Below are 25,152 nucleotides of genomic sequence, written 5' to 3' on the forward strand. Positions count from 1 at the left end.
TGGCAGAGGATGCTCTCCCCTCCTGTGTCAGCATAGCACTCACATAACCCCCCGTGTTCTTGTGTTTTGTGTCCTGTGTTCTCCTCATTCTCTGTGCTTCCCAAAATCAGGCCAAGAGCTTTGGGCCCATTTATAAAAGGGTCCAAATGTGAAAGCAAAGTACACATAATTATTCAGGTTTGTCTGTTAAAAAATAGCATTTTGGATTGCAGCTTAATAGAACTAAACATGTTTACTGTATAATGTTTTTGACACCTTCATTTGAATTCAAAACAAATTGCAAGGGAACTGGAGTAATTGGTAAAAAAAGAGACCTTTGTGACAGAATTGTCTGAGACTGAGAATGATGCCAAAATTTCTATTATAACCTCAGTGGGTGTAAAATTTTATTATAAGAGCAATACTGTTGGTTAATATATGCTAATTCCTCTCCTGTTGTCGTATCCAAGGGGCAGAATTAGAAAAGTTGTTTTCCTCAGTTAACATGCCTTAATAAACAATATTATGTTCTTACTTAATGATGTCTTATCAAATGGCCTCAATGTCTTTAAAGCTGGCTTCAGTCGTGCTGGGGGATCTGGAGGAGCGACCAGGGAAATTCCAGGATTGCTTGACAGGGGCACCGTGTGGGATAGGAACTGCATAGGCAATGTCCTGGAAGAGGCCATGAACTGCTTTGCCGAGATGCAGAGGCAGACAGAGGAGAAATTCCGCATGTGGATAGAAAAGCTAACCCACCTTGACACGGACGAAGAAAGCAAGCAGCAACTGGAGCCCAGGGAACCTAAAATCCAACTAGTTGGCCAAAGAATCCCCCCTACCACCCAGTCAGGGGCTTTCGTGCAGATGCCTGATAGCCAAGTGCTTCCTCAGCAGCCCTTTAATTCGTACACGGGCTATCAAAATGCCGATGCCGCGCTGGAGTTTCCAGTGACTTTTAATAACAATTTTACACCAGTCTTTCCAGAGAATGGGAATATGGCAGAGCCTGATCTGAATAAATCATAAACTTAAAAAAAAAAAAAAATTAAAGAAAAATAAATCTGATTTTGCAATCTTGATGTTATTTTGGATTCTGCTAAAAGCGAGGTTTGCTTTTCTCTTTGTATGTGTTTGTTTTGTTTTCTTTTTTGGGTTTTATTGCCATGATATTGTTTGTTTTTCTTAATTTATAGCGAATATACGTAGTTTAAAAAAAATCACAGTATACCCACCTGCATGTGCCAGTACACACATATAAACAAACACCTTTAAAGGTGTGTGGGGGGAGCCACCCTAAGCTTTCATCACCAAACTCGGGACAATATAACTTAGAATCCATGTCTAGATATCCCAAAAGCAGTAGGGCTGTATTTGCTACAATAGGAGCATTCAGGGTATTCATCCAGATGCCCTTTTTGCATGTTAAAACATTTGTATAAGGAAATAAGTTTTATATTTAAAGAGATAAAGCACCCTAGAGATCCAGGCCCATGACATTTCCTTAACTCTCTGTTTACTCTCAAGATTTGCAGCTTGACCGTGCCACACGTTAGCTTATTGATTTTTAGGCAGAACTAATAAATAAGCTTACCCTAAAAATCTGGCTGTCCATAACAAGCGTGCACAGCAGATTGAATTCCTTTTTGTCTCCCATTCAGCAGCTCAGTCTCTGTCCAGGGTTTTCATCAGTGTCACTGCTGTGTTGCACATGGTGTATTTATGGAGGTGCCTGCCTTAACCTGTGTGCACGCACAGGCACATGCATACATGGCTCTGTGTGCAGGTCATCTGCACCAATTCCAGGTGCCTGCTCTGCTCTTCCCTGGGTCTCAGTGGGAAGAGATAAGGCTCACCGAGGATGCCTCCAGGCAGTGTCTTTCTCTCCCATGAGTTGTCCCTAACCTGGCTTATCAGCGGTCCCTAAGAGATAACTTGGGGTGAGATGAGTCACCCCAACCTGTGCACACAGAGCAGCTGCTGCTTCCTCCTGTGAATGCAGCCCAGCCACATCCTTCACACTGGAGTAAAAACAATCCTGTCTGCCCTCAGATAAGCAGCCATCAGGGGATGGGTAGAGCCTTGGCACAGGAATTTAAAGGAAGGCTTGATAAGCAAACACCGTGGTGGTCTGATAGCTGCTGGCCTGGGTCACACCGGAGGACCACGCGTGAACACCACTGAAATCTTCTTTACTTGTGATGGGGAATGCCACAGCATCAGGTTCATTCAAGTGAGGCAAGAATTTACTGTTTTGTGGGTTCTTTTTTTTGTACTAATAGTTATCCAGGCTTGAAACTGATGTTTAAAGTAGGGTTAATTTAAACTATATATTAGAAATATTTAATTCTTACTATTATTGCTACACACACAGGGATTTTTGGGTCACCTCTCCAATAAGGCCTTCCTTCATGTGAAGTAACTTCTCTGTAGCTACAAAAAAATTTATATTTTTAATCAGGTAGAACTTGATAGAAGTTTCTAATGAAAATGAAATAAAAATTTTTACAATGGAAAATGAAAGCCCGCAGTTTAAGTAAAGAAAACACTTAGGTCTCCTTTAGCTCAGTTACTCTGCTTTTTAAACCACAGTCACTTTTTCCCTAATTATTTTAGTTCACTTTCTTTTCCTCCTGTTGGGAGTAACCACAGTATCTTCTGTAGGTCAGGCTTTTTTTACCCTCCCTGAAGTCAATGGGAGTTTTTCCATCAATTTATGTGACAGTTTGGATCAAACCTGTAACAGGAACTCAAGAAATACTTTTTGTTATCAGTATAATGTCTACACTGGTATTTTAACATTTTTCTTGCCCTAGATTGACTTTTTTTTTTAAAAGTATATGATGCCTTCATTAAAAAAATTAGGTTAGAGACCTGTGTTATTTTCAGAGTATCTGTTTGAAAGACTATGCAGGAGATAATTTTTAAGTACTGGGATAAAGTCTTTTCAGATCACCTTCATGCATAATTTTGATACAAAGATTTTGATATGAACTTGTTAGAAAACTCCCTTGTCTGAAATTGTGTGCATTTCAGGTGAAAGTTAAACAAATTGTTCTGTGTTTGATTGCAATTTAAAAGCTTATCCTCATCTGTTTAAAAAGATTCTTCAGGGAAGAGTATTTGCTGATAAAACAGCCCTCACCAAAGTGGATCCATCTGGTGTTCATATATTATATATATATATATATAATATATAATTATATATATATATTAAAAAATCTCTTTATGATGATAATAAGAGCAGAATATTCTAAAGCATGACAACTTTACAAATCTTCCCGTGCATGCAGAAGCAGCTTTTTGCAGTGACTGGTTTATTTTAATGTGTATGTCTGTAAGCATGCCCATAGTATTTTTTGTAAAATAGTATAAATGGAACAATTAGCTATTTCAGAACAAATTGTGTAAGGAGTTCAGTTGAACTTATTTATGTCTCAGACTGAAACACCTTTACATATGTATCTCATAAATGGATAATAACTTAATTACATATGTAGCCAGTGAAATTTCTGCAAATTTTCAATGTTTTAGTCAGGTTGTTCTTAAAAAAGAAAAAAAGAGACAAAAAATTGAAATAATTCAGTGTATGAATAGATAAAAATTTGTGTTTGGTTACTGGAGGCAAAAATTTAAACATTTTCTTTTTTCCATCACTGCTAACTGTTATTTTCAATGCAAACAGCTGTGAACATAAAAGAACAAGCAGAGGATGACAGAAGTTGAACATACAAACTTTAAAGCTGTACTCTTTCTAGGATAAAATTATCTCAAGGCTTCCAGAAGACTGGGGGAATAGTTCCTATTAGATACAACTTCAGCTTCATTTCCCCACAAAAGCTACCTATTTGAAGGCTAAAAACACTTCTGCAAGATCAGTGGCTGTAAATTGTTTTGTAAATGATCAATAATATTTCCTTTCCTCACTCTTTCCACTTGGCTCATGACCAGAGCCAAATCTTCAGCTTTGTCACAAGCCCTCTCCTTTGAAAAGTGTGCACTGATGTGCACGGCTGGGTACTGCTCCATGAGCTGGTTTTCCACGTGGGGAAGTGTGTTTGCCCTGAAGCTGAGAGAGGAACCCCACCTTTCTGTAGTTCAGGTGTAGCATAACCTGCCTGGTGAAGGATTTGCCCATAAACAGGAGCAATTATCTTCTTGCTCTGTATTCTGAATCCAGGAGGAACCAACCTCCAGATACCAATACTAGTGATAAATCTGTGTTTTACCTGTGTGTGACAGTCTTTGGCATCTCTTTGAGAAAACAGGTTCCCAACACATAGTTTAATATTTTATATTTTTTGCCTCCTGGGAATATTTTCTCTATATTTTTATGACATGGCTGCAGTTGAGTTTGTCACGATTTCCATTATAAGCTCTTATTTTCAAAGGGCTTCGACTAGAAACCCTCAGGGAGTTAAAATTTCTTCAGATGAAATTTTAACATAAATTTTTATCTTACCCATTCTGTATCTCATGGAAACAGTCTGACTTATCTAAGACTGCTTTAGGACTATTGGAAGAAAGCTCATCCACTTTTCAACCCTGTGTTACACTTTGAATGTGTGTTTATGCTCACATCTCATCAAACTACTTCAAAACCACCACATTTAACAAGTAGAAATCAGTAGGAGTTTTGCACAGACATGGAGAACCACAGATAATTTAGAGTTTCTCTAATTGCCCCAGGATTTGTACTTCAGAATGGTGTGAAGAAACATTTTAGTTCCTTTAAGGAATTTTCCTTATGGTTTGGAAAGGTCAGATGCATCGAGTCAGGTGAGCTGGTGTAGACTGGTGTAATTCCAGGGATGGTTGTGCCAGTTTAAACCTAACTGGCCTGTTCACAGAATCATGGAATGGTTTGGGTTGGAAGGGACCTCAAAGCTCATCCACTCCCACCCCCTGCCATGGGCAGGGACATCTTCCTCTATCCCAGGCTGCTCCAAGGTGGGGCAGCCACAGCTCCTCTGGTTCAGCTCCTATATTACCACTTAAAATATTGAATTATGTGTTTTTAATATGACAGCTGTTCCAGCCTGGGAGCAGTGGAGCACCTTTACAACCCCAGAGTTGGAATTTAGCAGCAGGTGAAACACAGTGGTTTTGGTTTTATGTTTTTTGTGCAAGTGCACAAGAAGTAAGCCTTTATATAAAGGCTCAGTTTAAATTTCACTAAATGTCAAAATGACATTGCAGTAAAAGGACTTCCTTCTAGGATCAGTCCCTTCTTAGGAGTTCCTGGAAGTCCAGGGGCTTCAGTGTGCAGTGTTTTTGCAGGCTTGCCTGCAGGTTCTTCCCAAGGTATTCATGCTCCTTTCAGTGGGGTGAAGAAGGTCTGTAAGGATAAATATCTGAATGGTCAGGTTTTATTTAGGTAAAAAATTTACATACAACATTAAACAAACTCAAGGCAATGAAACTTTTTTTCAGATTTTCTATTGCAAATATAACAGTGCAGGGAAAAAAGAGTCAAAATCTAAAACTTTCAGTGTCATTTTTAACAGTACTAGGACAAAACAATTCAGGCAGAAATACACATTTATTTTTTTAAGCTCAGTGTCTTTTAGTGTTTGTGCAGGATTGTTGGGTTATTTTATCTGAGCTGCTGGGGTAAGGACTGAAAAACCAATCTTAACTTCAATGAAAGGGGATTATATTTGGCAGTTACGTTACAAATTGGAACATATTTATTATCAATGTTTTCTCTTTTAATGTATTTTGTCTCTTTCTGTATCCACATACCGTATGTGGATAAATTTATAAATAATATTTTAGGGGCATTAAAAATTAAACTTTAGCCCCATTGATAGTAGTAGAAAATTTCTACTGGTTTTAATGGGGCTGGCATTTAATCTCATTAAAAATTGAACTCATTCTGCATTTTTTTTTGTCCAGAGAATCCTCCAGCTGACCTTGAGGGGAACCTTTGCCTGATGGGGGTGTGTAATTCAGGCCAGTTGAGTAGATGTTTTTGAAATAATGAGGGTCTGCACTGTGACCACTGCAGTTACATGTGTTAGAACAAATGCACTGTGTGATTTGTACTGTAGAAGCCAAAATAATCAGGCTGATTGATAGAGATGGACAGTACCTTGCGAAAGACGAATCCAGAAGTTGGTATTTCTCACAAATTTCATTAGTCTCTCGGTGTTAGGTCAGCAAAATGAAGGCACATGGGAAAAGAGGCTTGTTAAGTTAGCAGGGGTTTCAAGCACAGAGCGATGGAGCAGGGGATTAGTCTGGACCATCAGAGGCTGAATCACTCCTTCCATGGAAAGGTGCAGTTTGTGCTGGGGAAAATATGATATATTCTGCAGGGGTGCATGTTATCTGCCTTTTCCTAATGGAAGTTGTGTTAACACAGGGAATTGTTTACTTTCTTTAACTACCATGGCTATGTAAGGATGTGACTAAGGATTTCCAAAACCCTCCTGAGACACTTCTCCAAGTAAAACTGGGGAAGAGATCTGGTTGATATACCTGCTGCCATAATTATTGCATTGTTAGGCAGCATGACAGAAGACAACTCCTGTAGTGAGATACAAAGTGAATTCCACTTCCCAGTATTCTCAGTCCATAGCCATATTCCATGTGCCTTTGCTTAACGCACAGTGAAAAATGCTTTGTTATCTTCATTCAAAATTTGCTAAATTAAATCCAAGATATTTTCCATCCAGTCATCAAAAAGCCTGAAAGTATGAATGTTGTTTAGCAAGACTTGAATTTTTGGGATTTCTTTTCTTGTGATATATTAAAAAGTATCCAGTCTGAAAACTGATAATAATTTGGTCGTGTTGTTTTGATTTTATTTTATTATTATGGTTAAAAGAAACACCAAACAGAAAAGCTTTACTGTGTAAAACAAAGGAAATGTCAGGAAAGTGGATTCACTGATAAAGTTCACTTTATGATTTTAGAGAGAATGTTGTTACACTGCTATTGTTTTTTATTGTACTTACAATGTATTATTTGCTTAACCCTGTAAATTTTGACATGTAACTACTGTAACCTGGAATAAATAAATAAACCTAAATAGCAATGAAGTCTTTCATGTTGCTAAACAACACAAGAAAGCACAAATCTCCAGCTCCCACTCCCCTTTGGGAATTGTTTGAGGGTTCAGGTAGTTTGTGCCATTTGAGCTGCACATACTTTTGAAATGGCAGGTTTGGGTCATGTTTTAATTAATACCAGGTTTGTATTGCTTATCTGAAACAAAAAGGCTGTCACTTCACCCTGTAGTTTTTGTATCAGTATATTATTTTGATTGTGGTCATCTGACCTTAAAAATTATGTAGGTTATAAAGTCCATTTTATGTTTTGTGTTTGTGTAATCTGAAAGCAAATGGGAGTTATCTGTTAAATTTAAGCATCCAGCGTAAATGAGGGCATTCTTAGGTCTTTATTTACTTTAAAACATCTCAGTATTCTCATTTGTTCCATAGAAATAAAAATTCATTTAGAGTAGTGAGGCTGCGACCATCAGTGCCCATGCTCACAGCCAGGAGGTGGAGGTGAGGCTGGCAGAGGCTGTGTCTCCCAGGGCTCTGTGTGCAGCCCTTTTAGCATTTGCACCTTTCCCAAAAGCCTTCCTAAGCACTGCTTCTAAACTCCTCAAACATTCAGCAGTTAAAAATAGCCCAGTAATTGGAGGGGAATGTTGTTTTCAGCCACGCTGAGCTCCTCTGCTCCTTAGCCTTGAGCAAGCTGCAGGCTGCTGCCTGCCTCAGTTTCCCTCGTGGACAAAGGAGGTTAATAACCACCTCGGAGTTCTCCAGGATGCACCAGTGGAGAGCTTTTTGTAAGAACAAAGTGCTGTAATTATTGTTGCTTTTATTACTGTACTGGTCTGTGTGTCTTAAAACTTGGGGTGATATTCATACCTAAATATGGCTCCGTGTCTCTTCCTTGCAGGGACACTAATGAGCAGCTCAGACCACCAAAATTAGGGGTTTAATTTTGGATTTATTTTAATCAAGATGGTCCTCTGGAGAATTCAGTGGTTTTTCCTCTACTTATAGAGGAAACATTGCAAATTTTAAGTCCCATCCCTGAGGCTGGAATTCATCTTGTGGAACTTGAGCACTGTAAAATTGAGGTGCTTGGGCTGAGGTGGTGTCTAAGCTTTTTCTGTTTGCTGGGAAATGAGGGGAGATTGTGCTCTTGATGCTCCAAGCTGCAATTTCCAGGCTGAGCTTATCTGACTCTGAACTTTCTCTCTCTGACTGCAGTGGGAAGGAGGTTAGGTGATGAGCTCTGCTCAGCATGCCTAAATATAAGAAAGGTGAAGAGAAATAATGACTTGTAATCATAGAATGATTTGGGTGGAAAGAGACCTTAAGGCTCATCCCACTCCATCCCCTGCCATGGGCAGGGAGACCTTCCTGGCCCAGGTGGCTCCAAGCCCTGTTCTTGGGCACTGCCAGGGATCCAGGGGCAGCCCCAGCTGCTCTGGGCACCCTGGGCCAGGGCCTGCCCACCCTCCCAGCCAGCAATTCCTAATTGCCAAGAGCCCAAAATCTGTGCCTGCCCTCTGGCAGTGGGAGCCATTGCCTGGCTGCTGTCCCTGCAGGCCTTGTCCCCAGTCCCTGTGCAGCTCTGCTGGAGCCCCTGGAGGCCCTGGCAGGGGCTCTGAGGTGTCCCTGGAGTCCAAACACCTGGACAGCTCTCAGCCTGTCTCCACAAATTTCAAGGACCTAATTCCCCACTCAGGTTCTGCCAGCTAATATCTTGTGTTTCCTTTGCAATGACAAGCAGCCCGTGCAGTGCAAAGGGACAGTGCTTCTTATGGAATGGCTGCCTTTAACCTACAGCTGAAATTTTACGCTTGAGTTCCCCTTTTTTTTGCTTGTGCTGCCATTATAATGAAGTAAGGGATAATAGGAGTGTGGATCTTACAGCATGGGTTAGGCTGCTGAGTGTTGAGATGTGGCTCTAAGAAAAGCAAGGGAGCAGGTAGCAGATGAGAAGTGATTTAATTTTCTGTGTTGCAAGCTTAAAATGAGAATTGGTTTGTGTAGACCTGGATTTTTGTGCATGGGAGTTCTGATTCAGTTGTTCAGAGTGGAATTAGTTGTGATGAGCTGTGTAAATTAAGGGAGAGTTGGACACTTGGAAATGCTGTCCCCGTGATGACCTCTGCCTCTGAATTCTTTGGGGAAGAGAAAAAGAAAGCAGGCTTTCCCTCCCCCCTTATAGCATTAAATGTCAACAGCTGTATTTTGCTGCTGGTACTTATTAACTTTCAGCCTTGCCTTTTTCAAGCATTTATTGCTTCTGAAATGAATTAGTGCTTGTCACCAGGGAAATGTACTTCTTCCAGCTACCTTGGGTTCTCAAAAGATGTAATTTTTCTAAAGTAGATACTTTAAATTACTGACCAGGGAACCTCCTGACTGTTCTACATTAAGTTTTGATTCTGGCATGGGTTTGTCTTGATGTCTGTTTTTTAATCTTTTGAAATTCTGTTAGGGTCAGTAATTATGTAGTGTCTCTATTCTAAAGAAAAGATGGTGAATTTTACCTGTCGTTGTAGTTAATCCTTTTTACCTTTTCAACCTAAAAGCATTTTTTCACTTTATTTCCTAGCTGAAGTCAATTGTCATTATTTCTTGGTACCATTCATTCACTTTGCATCACATCACTGGATGATCACATACTTGGCTAGGGAAGTATTATTTATTTCCAAATTTAACCACTCCTGTCCCTTCCATGCAGCCCTGAAAAGGAAACAGCTTTTGGGAACAGAGGATTTTTTTAAGATTTTTTTTAATATGCCTTTGCTGCAACTTCCATCTAGTTGTTGTTGCCTGCAACTTCTTTATTGTTTGGTTTTGTTTGGTTTTTGTTGATTTTTTTTTTTAACACATGTGAGCATTTATGCTTATTTATTTTTTTGTAAATATGGGGAATCTGAGGATTTGTTGCAGTTTGGTGGCCATTATCTTGGCTTTGTTAGTCCTTTACTGATGATAGGTATGGATAAACCTGGTGTTGGGGGCCTTTCCAAATTTCCAGATCTGATCCTGAAAGGCAAGGCTGAGAACTGCAAAAATAGATCTCTGCTGTGCTTGCTTTGTAAATAGGCACCTTGTTTGGGGTTCTTTTTTCCAGATTGTTAAATTGGTGGCTATTATCCTGACAAATATAATTACAGTGTGTAAATTATACTGAAAATATTTTTGTCTGTTTGATGTATACTGAATTTAAGCTAAGTTATAAGGTGTGCTCTTTGGAAGTGTGGAAGATACAAGAGTGGAGCTACAGATAACAAGTTTATGCTTGTATTTCCTACTGATGAAGACTTTCACACAAGTTATTTCTATGGGTAGGTGATGAGAATATCACTCTGCATGTATATACATTTATTATACATTTTTGCATGATTATACATGTAGGAGTGGTACAATTTTGACTTGAGACTATTGGTGCCTTTTGTCCAAATACAATTTTACTCGTGTGGACACGTCTATCTAAAAATCAAATTTCGCTTCTGCTTTTGGAGGTCTGAGTCAGAAGCGAGAGAAACAAAGGCCTGAAGGAACAGTCCCAAGCTCCTGAAATCTTAGATAACCTGTTGAAAAAATGGTCAAATAGTCAATATTGTACTTGACCCTCGTATCTTCTGCACTCGACTGTTTATTTTTACAGCTCACATTATATATGTTCACGCTGAACTCTGATGATAAGACTGAAAGAAAACATGCCTCCCATGATTCAGTCCAGCCCTAACTTCTGCATGTAATTTAATCATCAGCTGTCACAAATAATTAACTGAACATCAGCCAGCTTAATTCTGAACTCGGTATTCCATTATTTTGTAATTGCCTTTTAAAAAGACAAAGATTGCCTTCCAGTTAATTATCAGGAATTCTGTTCCAGTCATAATCATCAGCGTTTCATGTTGCGAACAGTTTGGTCTTTAATACATTGGCATTTAACTACTCATTTATTTTTGTTGGGTCTGTTTTAAGTTTGTAATGTAACATTGTTTCATGGAATTGTTGTTTTGGAGGCAGGTCTGAAATATTTTGCGAATTTCTTCATATCTTGTTGCAAAACTGATCTTTAGTACGACTTAAGCAAAATGTCACTCTCTGGTGAACTGTGTTGCTAATCACAAAGTAGGGGTTTCTGAAAATAATCAGTTGAGTTTTATTTCAGGCAGTAAGTTTCTAAAAAACACCCCCCTCCAAAAAAACCCTAAAACCAAAATCTGCTCTAAAACCTCAGAAGAACAGCTTTTCAGAGAAGTAAATTTGAAACTTCTAATTCATCATGTTCTTTCTGTCTTCAACAGCCACTCAAAACTCGGAAAAGAAACCAGTTTTTCCTAAGGCTTTTCATTTTATTCTTTATCACTTCAAAATATTTCATTAGTCATTTTGTAACTCTGAAAATCCTGTCTTCCTGAACACATTCTGAGTTTATGATTATTTTATATTATCCCATACAAGTTGTACCCTCCATGTATCACACCCATAACAAAAGGTCCTGCAGATGCTCAGCTGCAGAACTCCAAGAACTTCCTTGGAGTTAAAGAACTGCAAAGATGCTGAGCTTTGTCCCATTTGTGCTTTTGTCCCATTTTGCTCATTTGTGTGGATGAAGCCTTGGTCCAAAGAAAGTTTTGATCCTCTCATTTGGGGAGGGGGAGCTCCAACCACTTTCATCCATGTTGAGTCAGTGAGCTGCAGATGGGGCAAGGCATTTGAGCTAAAACACTCACACCCTCTCAGAATTGCATTATTTACCCATTCTCTCTTCTTCCACATCAATCTTTGTCTTGAATTTGCCTGTTTTTTTTTTCCCTGAGCCTCTTCTGTTTCTAGCATGCTTTCCAGTTAAAAGTTATTTTCATGCATCACAAAGAATTTAGTTGGTCCTAACAAAACAGATCAAAAATAGTTTTTTGTTATTCCTCAAGGCCAGAATCATGTAAGCAGTTTTATCTCCCTCTTTCTCCTTCATTATGGTGCCAAAAATTCATATGACAATCATGTTGAATGAAAAGCATATTTATCACTGTACAATATAATTTTGTTTCTTGTTATTCTTGATCTTACAAAAAACCACAAGACAAACACCACCAAAAAACATTGCAATTTTTAAAAATTCCCCTGTTCTTGACAGGTGAATGTTATGAAAAGAAAGTTGCCTAATGTTAAATTCATTGTCACTGGATCAGTTCTATGAAAAAGTTAGTTTTATTCAATCAACCCTATAATAATGTAAGCTGTCATTTGACTTCTGTAAAATTCTCTAGATAAATATCTTGTCTGCCCAATTTAATGTCCTGTGATTGATTTTTTTTTTTAAACTGGAGGTTTTATCCTTTAAAGATTGTAAATGTAACATTGTCAGATATGGAGATGTTTATGTGTTAATGTAAAAGACAGTACACAAATAACTGATACTCTGATAAACGTGTGTTTCTGACACTTGTGTTTTCTGTGTATGCAAAGGTCAAAATGTCTCTGTAATCTCAGGCTATGTTCATTAACTGAAGTTTAATAATTCATATAATTTACCACTATGTAACTTCAAGAGCTTCATGTAGAACATTGCATTAATCCTTAAACAAAATTATTTGTACTTTTTGGGGTGTCTTTCAGTCTGTGCTGGTTTCTAACCCATGTTGCTTTTCTCCCCTGCAGATGGACCCCCTGTGGTGGCTCACTATGATATATCAGACACAAACTCAGACCCAGAAGTGGTAAATGTGGACAATCTGTTGGCGGCCGCAGTAGTTCAAGAGCACAATAATTCTTTAGGAAATCAAGACTCAGGATCTGCCTGGAGAACCAGAGGGCTGCTGAATGAAATGAGTGCTGATACAGGTTTGTTTAAATTCTCTGACATTTGTGCCTGCGTTGCAGTTGGTGGGCCTCCCTTTCTTGCTTTCAGTGTTTTTATAGTTTATGCAGCTGTAAAGCTCTCTGTGTGGATTTCGTGAGAGAATAGGACAGGTGCTTGTTAAAAAGGTCTGACATTTACTCCAAAATACAAATGATAAAAATTGACAAATATTCCTGCAATATATTTTTGACATTAATTTTCTTAACTACTTTTCTTCTTCTTTTCCTTCTAATTACTACAGGGAGCTTAGATCTGGGATTTTGGTGGTGGGGTTTTTTTAAATGAAAGTGACCTAATCTTGTTACTGAATGATTGATTATGACAACCCATGCCACCAGCTAGTCAACTGGTCCTAATCTCATTTTTAGAATTGGGATTGCCTGTGTATGGGGGTTTTTAAATTTTTTTTTGTTTGTTTGTTTGTCTCTTTGTATCTCTAAAATACAATCATTAATTCTTCCCATATTCCATCTGCATTTCCAATACCCCTTAGAAAATTGGACAGTGTTCTGGATGTTAGCAGGGATCATTCTCTATCAGCTTCATCCCACAGCTTTTTATACCAACGTTTTACTTCCCTTCCACTCCTTTTCTTAACTCCCATGTTAGGATTTCAGGCTGCGTTGGACACATAAGTCTTGCCTGGCGGAGCACAACAGGTTTGTGTTTCGTGCTGTTTCCCTAAGGTCTCCTGCCACAGGGGAGTGTTGTGGAGGCTCTGAGCTGCTGTTCACTGGCTCCAAGGCTTAAAGAAACACAACTAGGTGGTGCTTGGTAAAGAGAAGCTCCATTACTATGGAGTCTACAAGTGCACAATTTGAGTATGAGAATCTCTGTGCATTATTTTCTCTGTGGTCCATGGCTGGATGTTGTTCCAGCCTTTTTGAAGCTTGCCTTTGTTTTCCAAGCTCACTGCTATTTTTTGCAGGACAGCAGCTGACTGATAGCTATTTGACCTCTTGAAATCCCAGTTCTTTATTAAGGGATTTGTTAAACAATTAGACCAGCTGAAATCACCTGTATTACATAGCACTAATGGATAAGTACACCAAATTAATATAAGGAAATAAAAGGTAATATTTCTTACCAAGCTTTCTTCCACTTTTCTCTTAAAATGCTGCAGTGCAGGTAGGAATTTTTTTCCTTCCTCCACGTATATCCAAGGGGACTTGCAGGTAAAAGAAAACTGGAAACATCAAGAGACTTCTTCATCCCTGGGAATGTTGATATGGATTTGGTCCTGGTTCTGTGGCTATGTCAGCAGCTGAAAGGATGAATCTCTGTTTGCTCATGCATACACCTTACCCTGCAGCCTCAGTACACATCTGACTGCACCTTCGCCAGTGCTGCCCTTTTCCTACCAGGTCTAGGGTTGCACATTGGGAAAGCAGAATTTTCAAATCTTGCATGTGGTTCACAAGTATAATCTTCAGCCAGCATCTTGTTTAGCAGACTTAAAAGAATGTGTTCCCATGGGAAAATAGCAACATCAGCAGCTCTATCAAAGTGAAAAATCTTATTACACTATCACATCTTTGTGCATGGGCAAATATTTGGAGCTCTTTTGCAAGCCCTGGTGGTGTAGAGCAAACAAAACATCACTTTGGGCGTCATCCTAATGTTTGTGCAAAGAAATTAACAGTGTGGGCATGAAATTTGTATGGCCAGAGGCTGTAAATCTGTCTGTCTGTGCTATAATCCTGATTAATACTCAGCTGCTCTTGCAGTATTTACTCTGCTAATCATGGTTTTGCTACTGCTAATTGTCTTTTTGTTGTCTGAACTTAAAGCTGTGGTAATATGTGGAAGCTCTTTTGGGACTCCAGTTTATACCTTTGGGGATACTTTTTGGGGCTGTTTAGGAGCTGGTCTGCTTTGCTCCTTTGCCAGACATTACCCTGACAAGATAATGAAGGCAGTAAAACGATAGATAATATATTAATAACTATTTTATTATATTATATAATATCATGGCCATCCCATTCCACCCCCTGCCACAGGCAGGGACACCTTCCACTATCCCAGGGTGCTCCAAGCCCCATCCAGCCTGGCCTTGGATGCTTCCAGAGATCCAGGGGCAGCCGCAGCTGCTCTGGGCACCCTGGGCCAGGGCCTGCCCACCCTCATGGGGAAGAATTTCTACACAGTGTCCAATCCAACCCTGCCCTCCGGTGATGTGAAGCCCCTGGGAAGTGAATTAAAGCCTCTGAGCACTTTCATTTCATGTTTCACAGTCTGCCCAGCCACTTAAAGAAGTACCCATGACCCATTTTTGAGCTTTCTGGCAGTCAGTGATGTTTGCCAATAAATGTTCAGCTCAACTGCAATGCTGGGAAGAGACTATCTGTGGGCTATTAATTTGTTTTAAGTTCAGCTGACCAATATTTTTTTGTCCTGTGAGGTGGAAATTCCTCCTTCAGGTACCTGCAGGACATGTGTTCCCTTCCCTTGCTAACCCTGATCCAGTGACCAAGGGTCTTGGCTTTCCAGAAATGGCACATGCAGTGTGGTCTCTGCTCCTGCACAAGAGCTCCACAGGGACTGGGGACAAGGCCTGCAGGGACAGCAGCCAGGCAATGGCTCCCACTGCCAGAGGGCAGGCACAGATTTTGGGCTCTTGGCAATTAGGAATTGCTGGCTGGGAGGGTGGGCAGGCCCTGGCCCAGGGTGCCCAGAGCAGCTGGGGCTGCCCCTGGATCCCTGGCAGTGCCCCAGGCCAGGCTGGATGGGGCTTGGAGCAGCCTGGGACAGTGGAAGGTGTCCCTGCCCATGGCAGGGGGTGGGACTGGATGAGCTTTAAGGCCCCTTTCAGCTCAAACCATTCTGTGATTCTATTTCCTTGCATCTTTCCCACGTGCTTAAAGCAGTCATTAGAAAGTTTCCCTGGCACTTGTTTCAAGTTTAATTTCTTCTGTTTCCTTTTAATGTCCCTGGGGGTATAATCAGTTCTGCTTGTTCACACACCTTTGAAATCCTGTGGATCATTATTGCTTCTCCTCCTCCTCTCATCTTTGAGGAGGTGTCCACTCAAACTAGACACACATAAAATATTCACGTACTCTCAAATTTCCTGCTCAACAAATGACTCTTTCCCTGTGTAGTACAGCTGACCAAGTGGTTTTTCAGAAGTAGGCAGTATCAGCTACTTCAAGGCTGCCCAGCATCCCTCAGGCTAATGATAAAGAGAGCCAGTGGAATTAATAATTTTCTCTTTTTCCTGAGGGAAAAAAAAAAGAGTAGAAGTCATATCTTTTAATTAACTGATTTTTCAAGGAATCTATTTTCTGTGGGAGAAATAATAATTTCGGCTGCTTTGTGTTTCCCATGTAAGTAGTATCCTGTATGACTCAACACATTCTCTAATTGGGGTGAAGAACCTTCTTAGCAGCACTTGGCAGAAAAAGCAAAAATGTGCCACACTTGCTGTATTTAGAGGGGGTTTGTGGTTTGATTGACTGACAAACTGGATGCCATTGAGGAACTGTAATGCAAAAACAGCCCTGCTGCATATGCGACATAAATAAACCACTTTTCAAGTATTTTTAATAATGTTAGAGCAGATGTGTGAAGCAGCACTGCCAGAAATGGATGGGTTTGCTGTGTTTTTTTGCTGACCAGTTTCCCCTAGTTTTTTATTTAAAGAAATTAAATCAATTCTCCTTGATGCGTGGATGTTTCCGTCCAGCCTATTGTCTTTTTTTTGCTATAGGATCATTATGTTTGCTTAGATTGTTTTGTTTCTCAATGTCAGGAAGGTTTAGGGACAGTCTGACTCTTATCATAAGAGTCTTTCTGCCTGCCATAACATTTCAGCTGGAAATTCTGGTTGTTCTTCGTGCAACAGTCAGGCTTGGTTCACTTTTGTGTGACAGCACCATCACCAGAGCTGCTGACACTGGCTAAATCCAGTAGTTTTCCTGTATCAGGTGATGAATTGTAAGTTGAAAAATTTGATCTAAAAACTTGGGTTTTTTGTTAGGTTGGGAATCTCCTTTTCCAGCTGATTTCTGGGTCATGTAAGCTGTTTAACACTGTCTGTATTCCCATTTTTCCCATCTCTAGATCGTTTGGATCCAGGCTTCCTTCCAGGTGACAAAATCTCTTGTGGAAATGCCCAGGCCAATGAAGAAATTAACATTGCCTCTTCTGATAGCGAAGTGGAGATTGTTGGAGTTCAGGAACATGCCAGGTATGAATTATTGTTTCTTGCTCTAATATTGATTTAATTTTATCAGAATGTCTGGGATACCAAAATCAATAAAGAAAGAACTACTGACCTTCACTTCTCTAGTTACCCATCCATGAGTGATGCCCAAAAGGCAGCAAATGTTGCACTTTTCTGTTTTGCTGGTCATGGTGATTTTGGAACGTGCTTTTCTTTAGAAGGTGACCAACTTGATAGTTATTCAGAAAAAGTTGTGTTTCAATATCAAACATTAACTGGCTAAAAGATATAACTGGCTAAAAGATATGTAGTATAAAAATAGTATAAAAAATATATATATATAAAATATATAAAAATATATTTAAAAAAATAAATAATATAAAAATATGTAGTACCAAATATTGAGATACTAATACATCATACATCAGAAATTCAGATTTTAAAGGAATACATAAATATGCAAATAATTAAGGGAAAATCTTTATGTGGGTTCTTATTTCCTTTCGAAATACTAAGTTTTTTTAACAGCTTCCACTTTATTTAATTAGTTATTAGGGGTAAAAATACTATCATTTTTTCAATGGCTGATGTCATAAGATATCCCTTTTAGGTTAAAAATCAGATCATTTTGAATCTTAGGTTTATTTCAAGATTCAAGAGAGGTCAAAGTAGATGGGGGTAGGGGTGCCAGAGGTTCTCTCTCAGTCAGAAACCTGTGCAGCTGTTCTTCCTGGTAGGTATTTTTTTTATGTTACTCATCATTTTTAGTCTGTGGTCTTTCCTTGGCTTAAAATATTATGAAGCAGTTAAGCAAAACTGACATTTTCTAATAGTATGGAGTGTGAATTTGGTGGAATAAAACCAAGTTAAAACAGTACACAGGCAAGCTGCTTCTAAAATTTTCTGCTGCCTCATGGGTGCTTGGAGGCAGAAAAGGGTGTGAGGAACATGGAAGAGAGTTCCTTGTCCCTTCACTGTGTATTTCTTGAGGAAGGAAGAAAGAAAAAGTTCAGGACCCAATTTCCCAGGCAGGAAACTTCATGGATAATGTGGGCGCAGCCCAGTGCTGTTGGATGTGAAAAAAGGGAAATTTTCAGGTCCAGAAAGGGCATTTAGTCTTAGCTTTTAGAGCAGTGGAAAAAGTCCTTGCATGGCCAACTCTTTTGGAGGATGGTAATTCCTTAGGCAGCAGCTCTCCTGGCTGTTCATGCAGCAGAACCCAGGGCTGGAAGGGTGTTTGTGCTGATGGTGAGGGGTGTGGATCCACCCTCCAGCACTGGCTGCTGTAAATCTGTGCAGCACACAGGACCCTTGTGCTTCTGCCCCCTCTTTGAAAGCTTTCCGTGCTGCTGCCTCAATAATACTCACTCTCTGTGGGAATGGAAACATGAGCTAAATGCAGAGTTGCTGTTTAAAATGAGTTTTAGTAGATAAGAACTGAAATGATTTCAGCAAATCAGCCTAAAAGCACTCTCCTGTGCTTTCCTTTGTTCCTGTACCCATCTCCTGCAGACCTGTGTTTACTGCCTCCCTGGAATACTCCCTCACACATTTCAGTTGTTTGAATCCTATTTAGAGTTTTATTTCTCTTGCAGGTCTAGGCTTGCAGTTATGAAGTATTGATGGGCCTCTGGCAGGGCTGTTGTTTGGACAAGAGTTAGGTTTTTGATCAGTAATTTCTGCATGCTTAGTTAGTGTGGTGTTTGGATCCTGGTTTTTATCACACTCTCAATTCCATGTCTGGGGTGAGTTGTGACACCCTGGAGTTTGTCCATTGTTTGTAGTTCTTCAGATTCTGAGTGAATTGGTGCTGTTTCTCATCATTGGGATATTCCTTGGCATCTACTTAGGACACCAAGTCATATTTTTCAGTTTGTTTAATTTTTCACCAGTAGAATTTTTTTAAATCATACATGCATACAAACCAGTTTTCCTCTAGTTTTTCCTTGGAGTTTTTTTGGGTTTTTTATTGCCTCTACTTGGTATCTTCCCTTAGCTGTAGATTGGAAGCATGTTCTGAGCTCATGTTTGACTCAATGTTTTGCTGTTGGCTGCTTGTGTGACTAGTTTGAAGATAAACAGTTTTACTTTTCAGAGGTATCTTTTTTTGTGAGGTAATTTATGGCTTGTTTTCATAATCTTCAGGAAGAAAAGTTAGTCTTAGCTTTGCCTAAACACTTGAGGACTGTTCTCAGAATGGTGCAGCACAGTCCCTAAGACCAAACATCATATTTAATTTGCTCTGCCTACTAGCTTTTCTTGCCAGTTAAGCTTAAAAATACTTCTCCTTAAAAGAAAGCTTTAAAAAAAAGAAATCCCATACATTTTCCAGGATCTTACTGCTGATTCCTTGTAGATACATACTTTAAGTATGTGTTTTTATGACAGAAGAAGTAATAAAAGAGCCATTCTGAACATCACATCTAAACCTAAGCAGCGTATCTGAGAAGGCAATGAGACATTTATATTCAGAGAAGTTACAGCTCAGAGAATGAGATTTTTCATTCTATTTCACGAAACTCCAACCAGAACCAAGAGAGCTGAGCATAACCTAAGTAGTTCTGGAGAGAATAAATAGCACAGACTTAAATTGGAATAAATAAAACGTAAATGTCAGGGATATTTGATCAGTGCAGGAAATTGGAGTTCCTGAAATACACATGCCTTCACAAAGAAATGGGAAAAGGCTACCCCAGCAGCCAGAGCACCTCGTGTTTATCCATGCAGCCAGGAGGAGCTGCAGCCACTACCAGTGCTTACAAGAGCAAAACAATTTTTGGAGCCCTAGGTATCAAGTTTTATTAGTGCCTGTGCAGGATTTACAGCTGGAAATTGAGTGATCATCCTAAAGCCTCTAATAAATTCCTGTCATCACTTCATCATACACAAAATTATTCTACCTTTCGCTGTGCATTTATTTTTTTCTAATTGCTCTTAACCTGAGCTTCATTTGTCATGTATCTACTATGGATATAATAGGTAAAAATGCTGTGTGAAAGGTACCTGTGTATCATGCTTCAGCAGGGCACTGGAGCCTTATCTTCAAATACACCTTTTAGTCTCATTGGCTGCAGTCACTTAAAGCTGAAATGTTTTGCTGAAGTGGGGCTGAACTGTTGTCAGTGAGCATTTCCCAGCGTGTTTGTAATTTTCAGTTAAAAAGACCAAAAGAAAAAAAAGTCAGGCATAACGACTGTAATAACATAATTAACAAGATCTCTCTTGCAATTATTGTAATGAAAGTATCATTACCTCCTTGTTTTAATATGGCTTTGATTTAATATTGCAGTATAGCTTTTAATTTTCTCTTAGGCAGCCTCACTGCAGATTTTTCTCTTTTTTGAAAGTCCAATGGGTAAAGCTGCATCAGGAAACTGTGCATGGTACTACACGTGGTGGGGCAGGCTTCCTCAAGATCCTTGGGATCCATGCACATATTTTTTAAGGAGGATCACGTTACACTCACTAGCATTCCTTTGGAATAATTTAATCCCCAAATTTAAATTTCACTGGGTGTTTGGGATGCCACGGGCTCTACAAGTGGAGAATCCAGTTTGGAGAGGGAAGCGCTCACCAGCTAACGATGAAACACTGGAGGAGGGGGTGTGGTGTCTGAGCTGAGCAGTGTCCCTGACACTGTGTGTGTGTGTGTGTCCCTCTCCTGGCTGCAGGTGTGTGCATCCCAGGGGAGGGGTGATCCAGAGCGTGGCCTCCTGGAAGCGCGGCTCGCCCTTCGGCAGCGCCCAGCCCGCGCAGCCATGGACAGCAGTGGCTCCCCAGCAGAACTGGTCCTCGCCCCCAGAAGTGGTGGATCTGACTCTGGACGAGGACACCAGGCGCAAATACCTCCTGTAAGGCCGTTGTCACTGTGCTCTGCCCCCTCCCCTCCTGCCCTCCCTGGCACAGAGCGGTGAAACCATCACCTCCAGAGGCCCCGTCCTTGGCACCAAGAAACCCAAACCCACGGCGTTTCTCCACCTCCACACAGGAATGTAGTCTGATTTCAGTATCACTTCAAAGGGTTCTGCCTTCTCCGAGGAGGATTCCTGCCCAGAATTAACAGCACCAAATTTAAAACACATCTGCAGTTACTAACGTGTGCGTGTGTACCTAACGAAATAACTGCGTGCAAACTTACGTCCTCCCACGCTCCCCACCTCCCGACTCCAGGACTTTTTTAATTTATCAGTATCTTGAGTTTGTTAGTAGAAGTTAGTGTGTTGCTGTGTGAGCATCAGTGATTTTGAGAAATGCTGTGTCCTCACTGATTTCAGTGGAACTGGGGGGTATTCAACACTTCCAAAATTCGGGCCAGGAGTATTTTTACCCAGACTGATTTGGTTATGTTACCAGCAGGAGGGATTGTCTTTAATGCAAATGGCCCATAAAAAATGCACTGAACAGCTTTTAATTAAAACATTTTTTATTTTCAATGTAATTTATAGTTTATACTCTTCAGTGCTGAGTCTTCTGTCCACTTGACTACTGTGTTTCGCTGGTCAATTCCCACAGCTTGGAATGGCTAAAATAGTAATAGTAGTGACTTAGGAACAGCTGAACATTGCAAAAGCACAGGAAAAAGTAATAAAAAGGCCCAGCATCCCTCTCCTCTTTAATTATAGCTTATTATTATTACCTCTATCTGAGTTTTGCTGGAGTAGATGAAGAAGAGGAATTAAACATTTTACTCACAGTCCCCATTTCTACTGCTGCTTGTTTGTGTCATTCACCATCTCAGAAAACAAAAAACAAATCCCAAGCAAATTCCAAAGCTCCAGCCTGGCAAAGGGGTGGTCAGCTGGGACCTGTTCCTGGAATTTGTGGGGCCACTCAAGTGCTTAAAACTCTGTCCTGAAAGATGTTGCAGGATCAGGGTCAGAAACTAAGGTTATGGTTTTTAACTTTTTTTTTTTTTTTTTTAAATTAGTAATCTGCACCATTTCCCTGGTTTTCAATCATGCCTCTCCTGCTAGTTTTGGAAATTCCAAGATTCAGGAAACACTTTCTACCAGAATATTTACCAAAATCAGTGGAACAACTCACTTTAGCGGGCTGCAGTTTCTGTGGTGTACATGGAAATTCCTGTCCCTCATCTGTCATTTTGAGCCTTTCCCAATGCAAAAACCAAAGATTAGACTTTAACAAGATGATATTATTCATTTTAAATGTCTACTGTGCAATTGAAACATTCCTTCATATTCCAGAAATTTCTGTTGGGAATTTTGTACAGCTCTGCCATTAGATTTTTCACTATTTAAAGCTGAACAAGGGTGGTCAGGACATGGGATGTTCTGCCTTTCTTTTGTGTTGGCTGGTTTTCGAAATTTATTTGGTTTCCCCTAATTTTATCTGTGGGCAAAATAAAAAATTAAAATAGAGTTACCTGTTGTTGTCACATAAAGGCAAAACAGCCCAGCAGGGGGGTATCTTTAGTAACAAACATCTGTTTCTTCCATAAGCAGAACAGCTCATGCTGCACTTTACAGAACAGCTAGGTAAGGATTGATATTCCCATTTCCAGCTTTCCAGAACATTGAACATAAGTGTCTTGCATGGCCCGAGAAAAACCTGTGGTGTTTTAGTGACCAATTCCTTCCTGTGGGAGGGAGGGAGGGGAGCATGGACGGATCCTGTTTGCCCCGCAGCAGGGAGAGGCTCCGTGCTGCTCTGCCCATCCTTTCTCTCGTCTTTCCATCAGCTGTGGGCTCACACTCCTGCTGTAAAGGTAACTCTGGAACAGCCACCTCCTGTGGCTGCTTCTTCCCGTTTCACAGAGTCTCCTGAAGAGTGGTTGTGAGGAAAGCTGCAGGGACCCCGTCTGCAGCCCTTCCGTGAAAAAATGCAAACTGTCTCTCCTTGTTTTTCAGTTTGTATATGATGTGACTTCCACGTGTACATAAAAACAACTGCCTCCTAACCAAACTTCCTCCAACTGTGCACTGTGTTTGTTTAAACAGCTCATGTATGGTAGTCCGATGCAGGTTTTCTTTTATTTAAAACACTATGTATTTTCTCTTAACAAATTTCAAGGCTAGTGATCTGAAAAAAGCAATCACTGGATATAGGTAGGAAATAGTTTGGTTTTTTTTTTTTTTTTTTTTTTTTTTAACTTCTGGGGTTTTTTTGTTTTGGTTTTTTTTTTTTTTTTTTAAGAGCAAAAACGTGCCTGGGTGGTTTTTGCTCTTCTCAGCAGGAAAGAGAAAAGTTAGCCATTGTATGGCTGTGAACCAATGCACTTGGGGCCTGGACCAGAACCCACTGGGGTCGGTGTGGGGCTGCCCATCGACCTCAGTGTGCATTGGCTCGAGCCCTTCAGGGTTTAGCAGTTTTCCTGAATTGCTGGAGTGTGAACTTGGAATCTTCTGTAGTGAAGACAAATCACTGCTCAGAATATAAATGTTTAAAATGTGCGGCTCTAGTTAAAAATAAAATTTGATTCTTCTCGACACTCACTATTTAGTTCTCATTTTCCATCTACTATTTAATGGTCTTCGGAGAGAAATAATAATAAAACAGAGTGTTATATATATATATATATAAATATATATATTTTTGGTGCAAGATGAGACCTTCTGTTTTTTGAAACAAGTCTGTAGCATAAAGGTTAAACTATTTTAAGACAAAATAAAATAGAGTGTATTATTTAAACAATATCAATTTGTTGGTTTTTTTTTTTTATTTCCACTTTGATCAAATATGCTGCTGTTTGTCACATCTACAAATTAAACTTGTAAATTCTGGGTTACAGTTGCTGAAATTCAGCACTGTTTCTTGCTATAACACATTTAATTTTGCACTTCCAGAATGCTGAAGTGATTTCCTGGCTGCAAAACCTTCCTTTTATCTCAGACCAGGGCAGGACTGACACTTCTCCCTGTAGCCTTGGTGCCAGGGGATGTGCAGGTACCAGTGACAAGTGGCTGCTGCCCATCACAGATTCCCAGCACAGTTTGGTTTGGGTTGGAAGCTGGACCTTAAAGATCTTCCAATTTCACCCCCTATGCCATGGGCAGGGACATCTTCCACTATCCCAGGCTGCTCCAAGCCCCATCCAGCCTGGCCTGGGGCACTGCCAGGGATCCAGGGGCAGCCCCAGCTGCTCTGGGCACCCTGGGCCAGGGCCTGCCCACCCTCCCAGCCAGCAATTCCTAATTGCCAAGAGCCCAAAATCTGTGCCTGCCCTCTGGCACTGGGAGCCATTGCCTGGCTGCTGTCCCTGCAGGCCTTGTCCCCAGTCCCTGGGCAGCTCTGCTGGAGCCCCTGGAGGCCCTGGCAGGGGCTCTGAGGTGTTCCTGGAGCCTTCTCTTGTGCAGCTGAGCAGCCCCAGCTGTGCCAGGCTGGCTCCAGAGCAGAGGGACTCCAGCCCTGGCAGCAGCTCCGTGGCCTCCTCTGCACTGGCTGCAGCAGCTCCCTGCCCTCCCTGTTCTGGGGCTCACTGTGCCCTGCAGAATCCCCTCCAGGGATGCAATTTCAGCACAGCCTCCACCTCCCCACACGCCTGAGTCCTTCAGGTGTCTGAGCAACCTTCCCACCATTATTCCTCTACTGCATCCCCTGTGCCATCCCCCCAGACACCTTCTGCTGCTCAGTGGCCCTGCCTGGCTCAGAGGCCGATGCTCCAGGGCAGCTCCTCTCTGGCCAGGGGCCTGGTGCCAGGTGTTCAGAGAACCACAAAATTGTATGGGGGAATTTGGAGCCACAAGGAAAGAGGAGGATGGTAAAGGACAACTGCACTGTGCCGAACGTGGGGTCCTGCTGCCTTGCCTGCCCCCTCACAGGCAAAATGGAAATGGGAATAGGAATAAAAATAATAATGATTATAATTCAGTACCTCTGCTGTGTTTTATGTGTATTTATCACATGAGAAAGCTCCCAGTGCAAATCAATAAGGCCACTTATCCATGTATTTTAAGTACCAGTATGGATAATGAAGGTGGAGTGGTTTTCAGCCTTACTGAGTCCTTGGCATTTGTGGAGCCTGAAAATACAAAATCTGGGCCTGGTGGTCATTGGTGCCTGGTGAGCACCAATCTCAGATTTTGTGTTTATCAGCAGCTGAGGGAGAACAAAGCCCTGGAGTTTGGTGCAGATGTGGGAAGAGGACAGATAAAATATCTGCTGAATTTTTTCTTCTCCACCACCAAGAG

At 40.7% G+C, this 25,152-nt stretch overlaps 1 protein-coding gene across 2 annotated transcripts in view; it reads left to right on the forward strand.

Moving 5' to 3' along the window:
* The window catches only part of ARK2N (arkadia (RNF111) N-terminal like PKA signaling regulator 2N), a 44,684-nt gene extending 21,026 nt beyond the window's left edge, over nt 1-23,658 (forward strand). Inside the window, exons 3-5 of one of the 2 annotated variants that reach the window (XM_054651936.2) lie at nt 12,639-12,821; nt 16,903-17,029; nt 20,677-23,658. In XM_054651936.2, the coding sequence (XP_054507911.1) occupies nt 12,639-12,821; nt 16,903-17,029; nt 20,677-20,860 (494 nt within the window). In that variant the 3' untranslated portion in view covers nt 20,861-23,658. The other variant, XM_077172371.1, reaches the window with a different exon arrangement.
* The last annotated feature ends 1,494 nt before the right edge of the window (nt 23,659-25,152 follow it).

Source organism: Agelaius phoeniceus, chromosome Z, assembly GCF_051311805.1.
Source record: "Agelaius phoeniceus isolate bAgePho1 chromosome Z, bAgePho1.hap1, whole genome shotgun sequence".
Taxonomy (NCBI): domain Eukaryota; kingdom Metazoa; phylum Chordata; class Aves; order Passeriformes; family Icteridae; genus Agelaius; species Agelaius phoeniceus.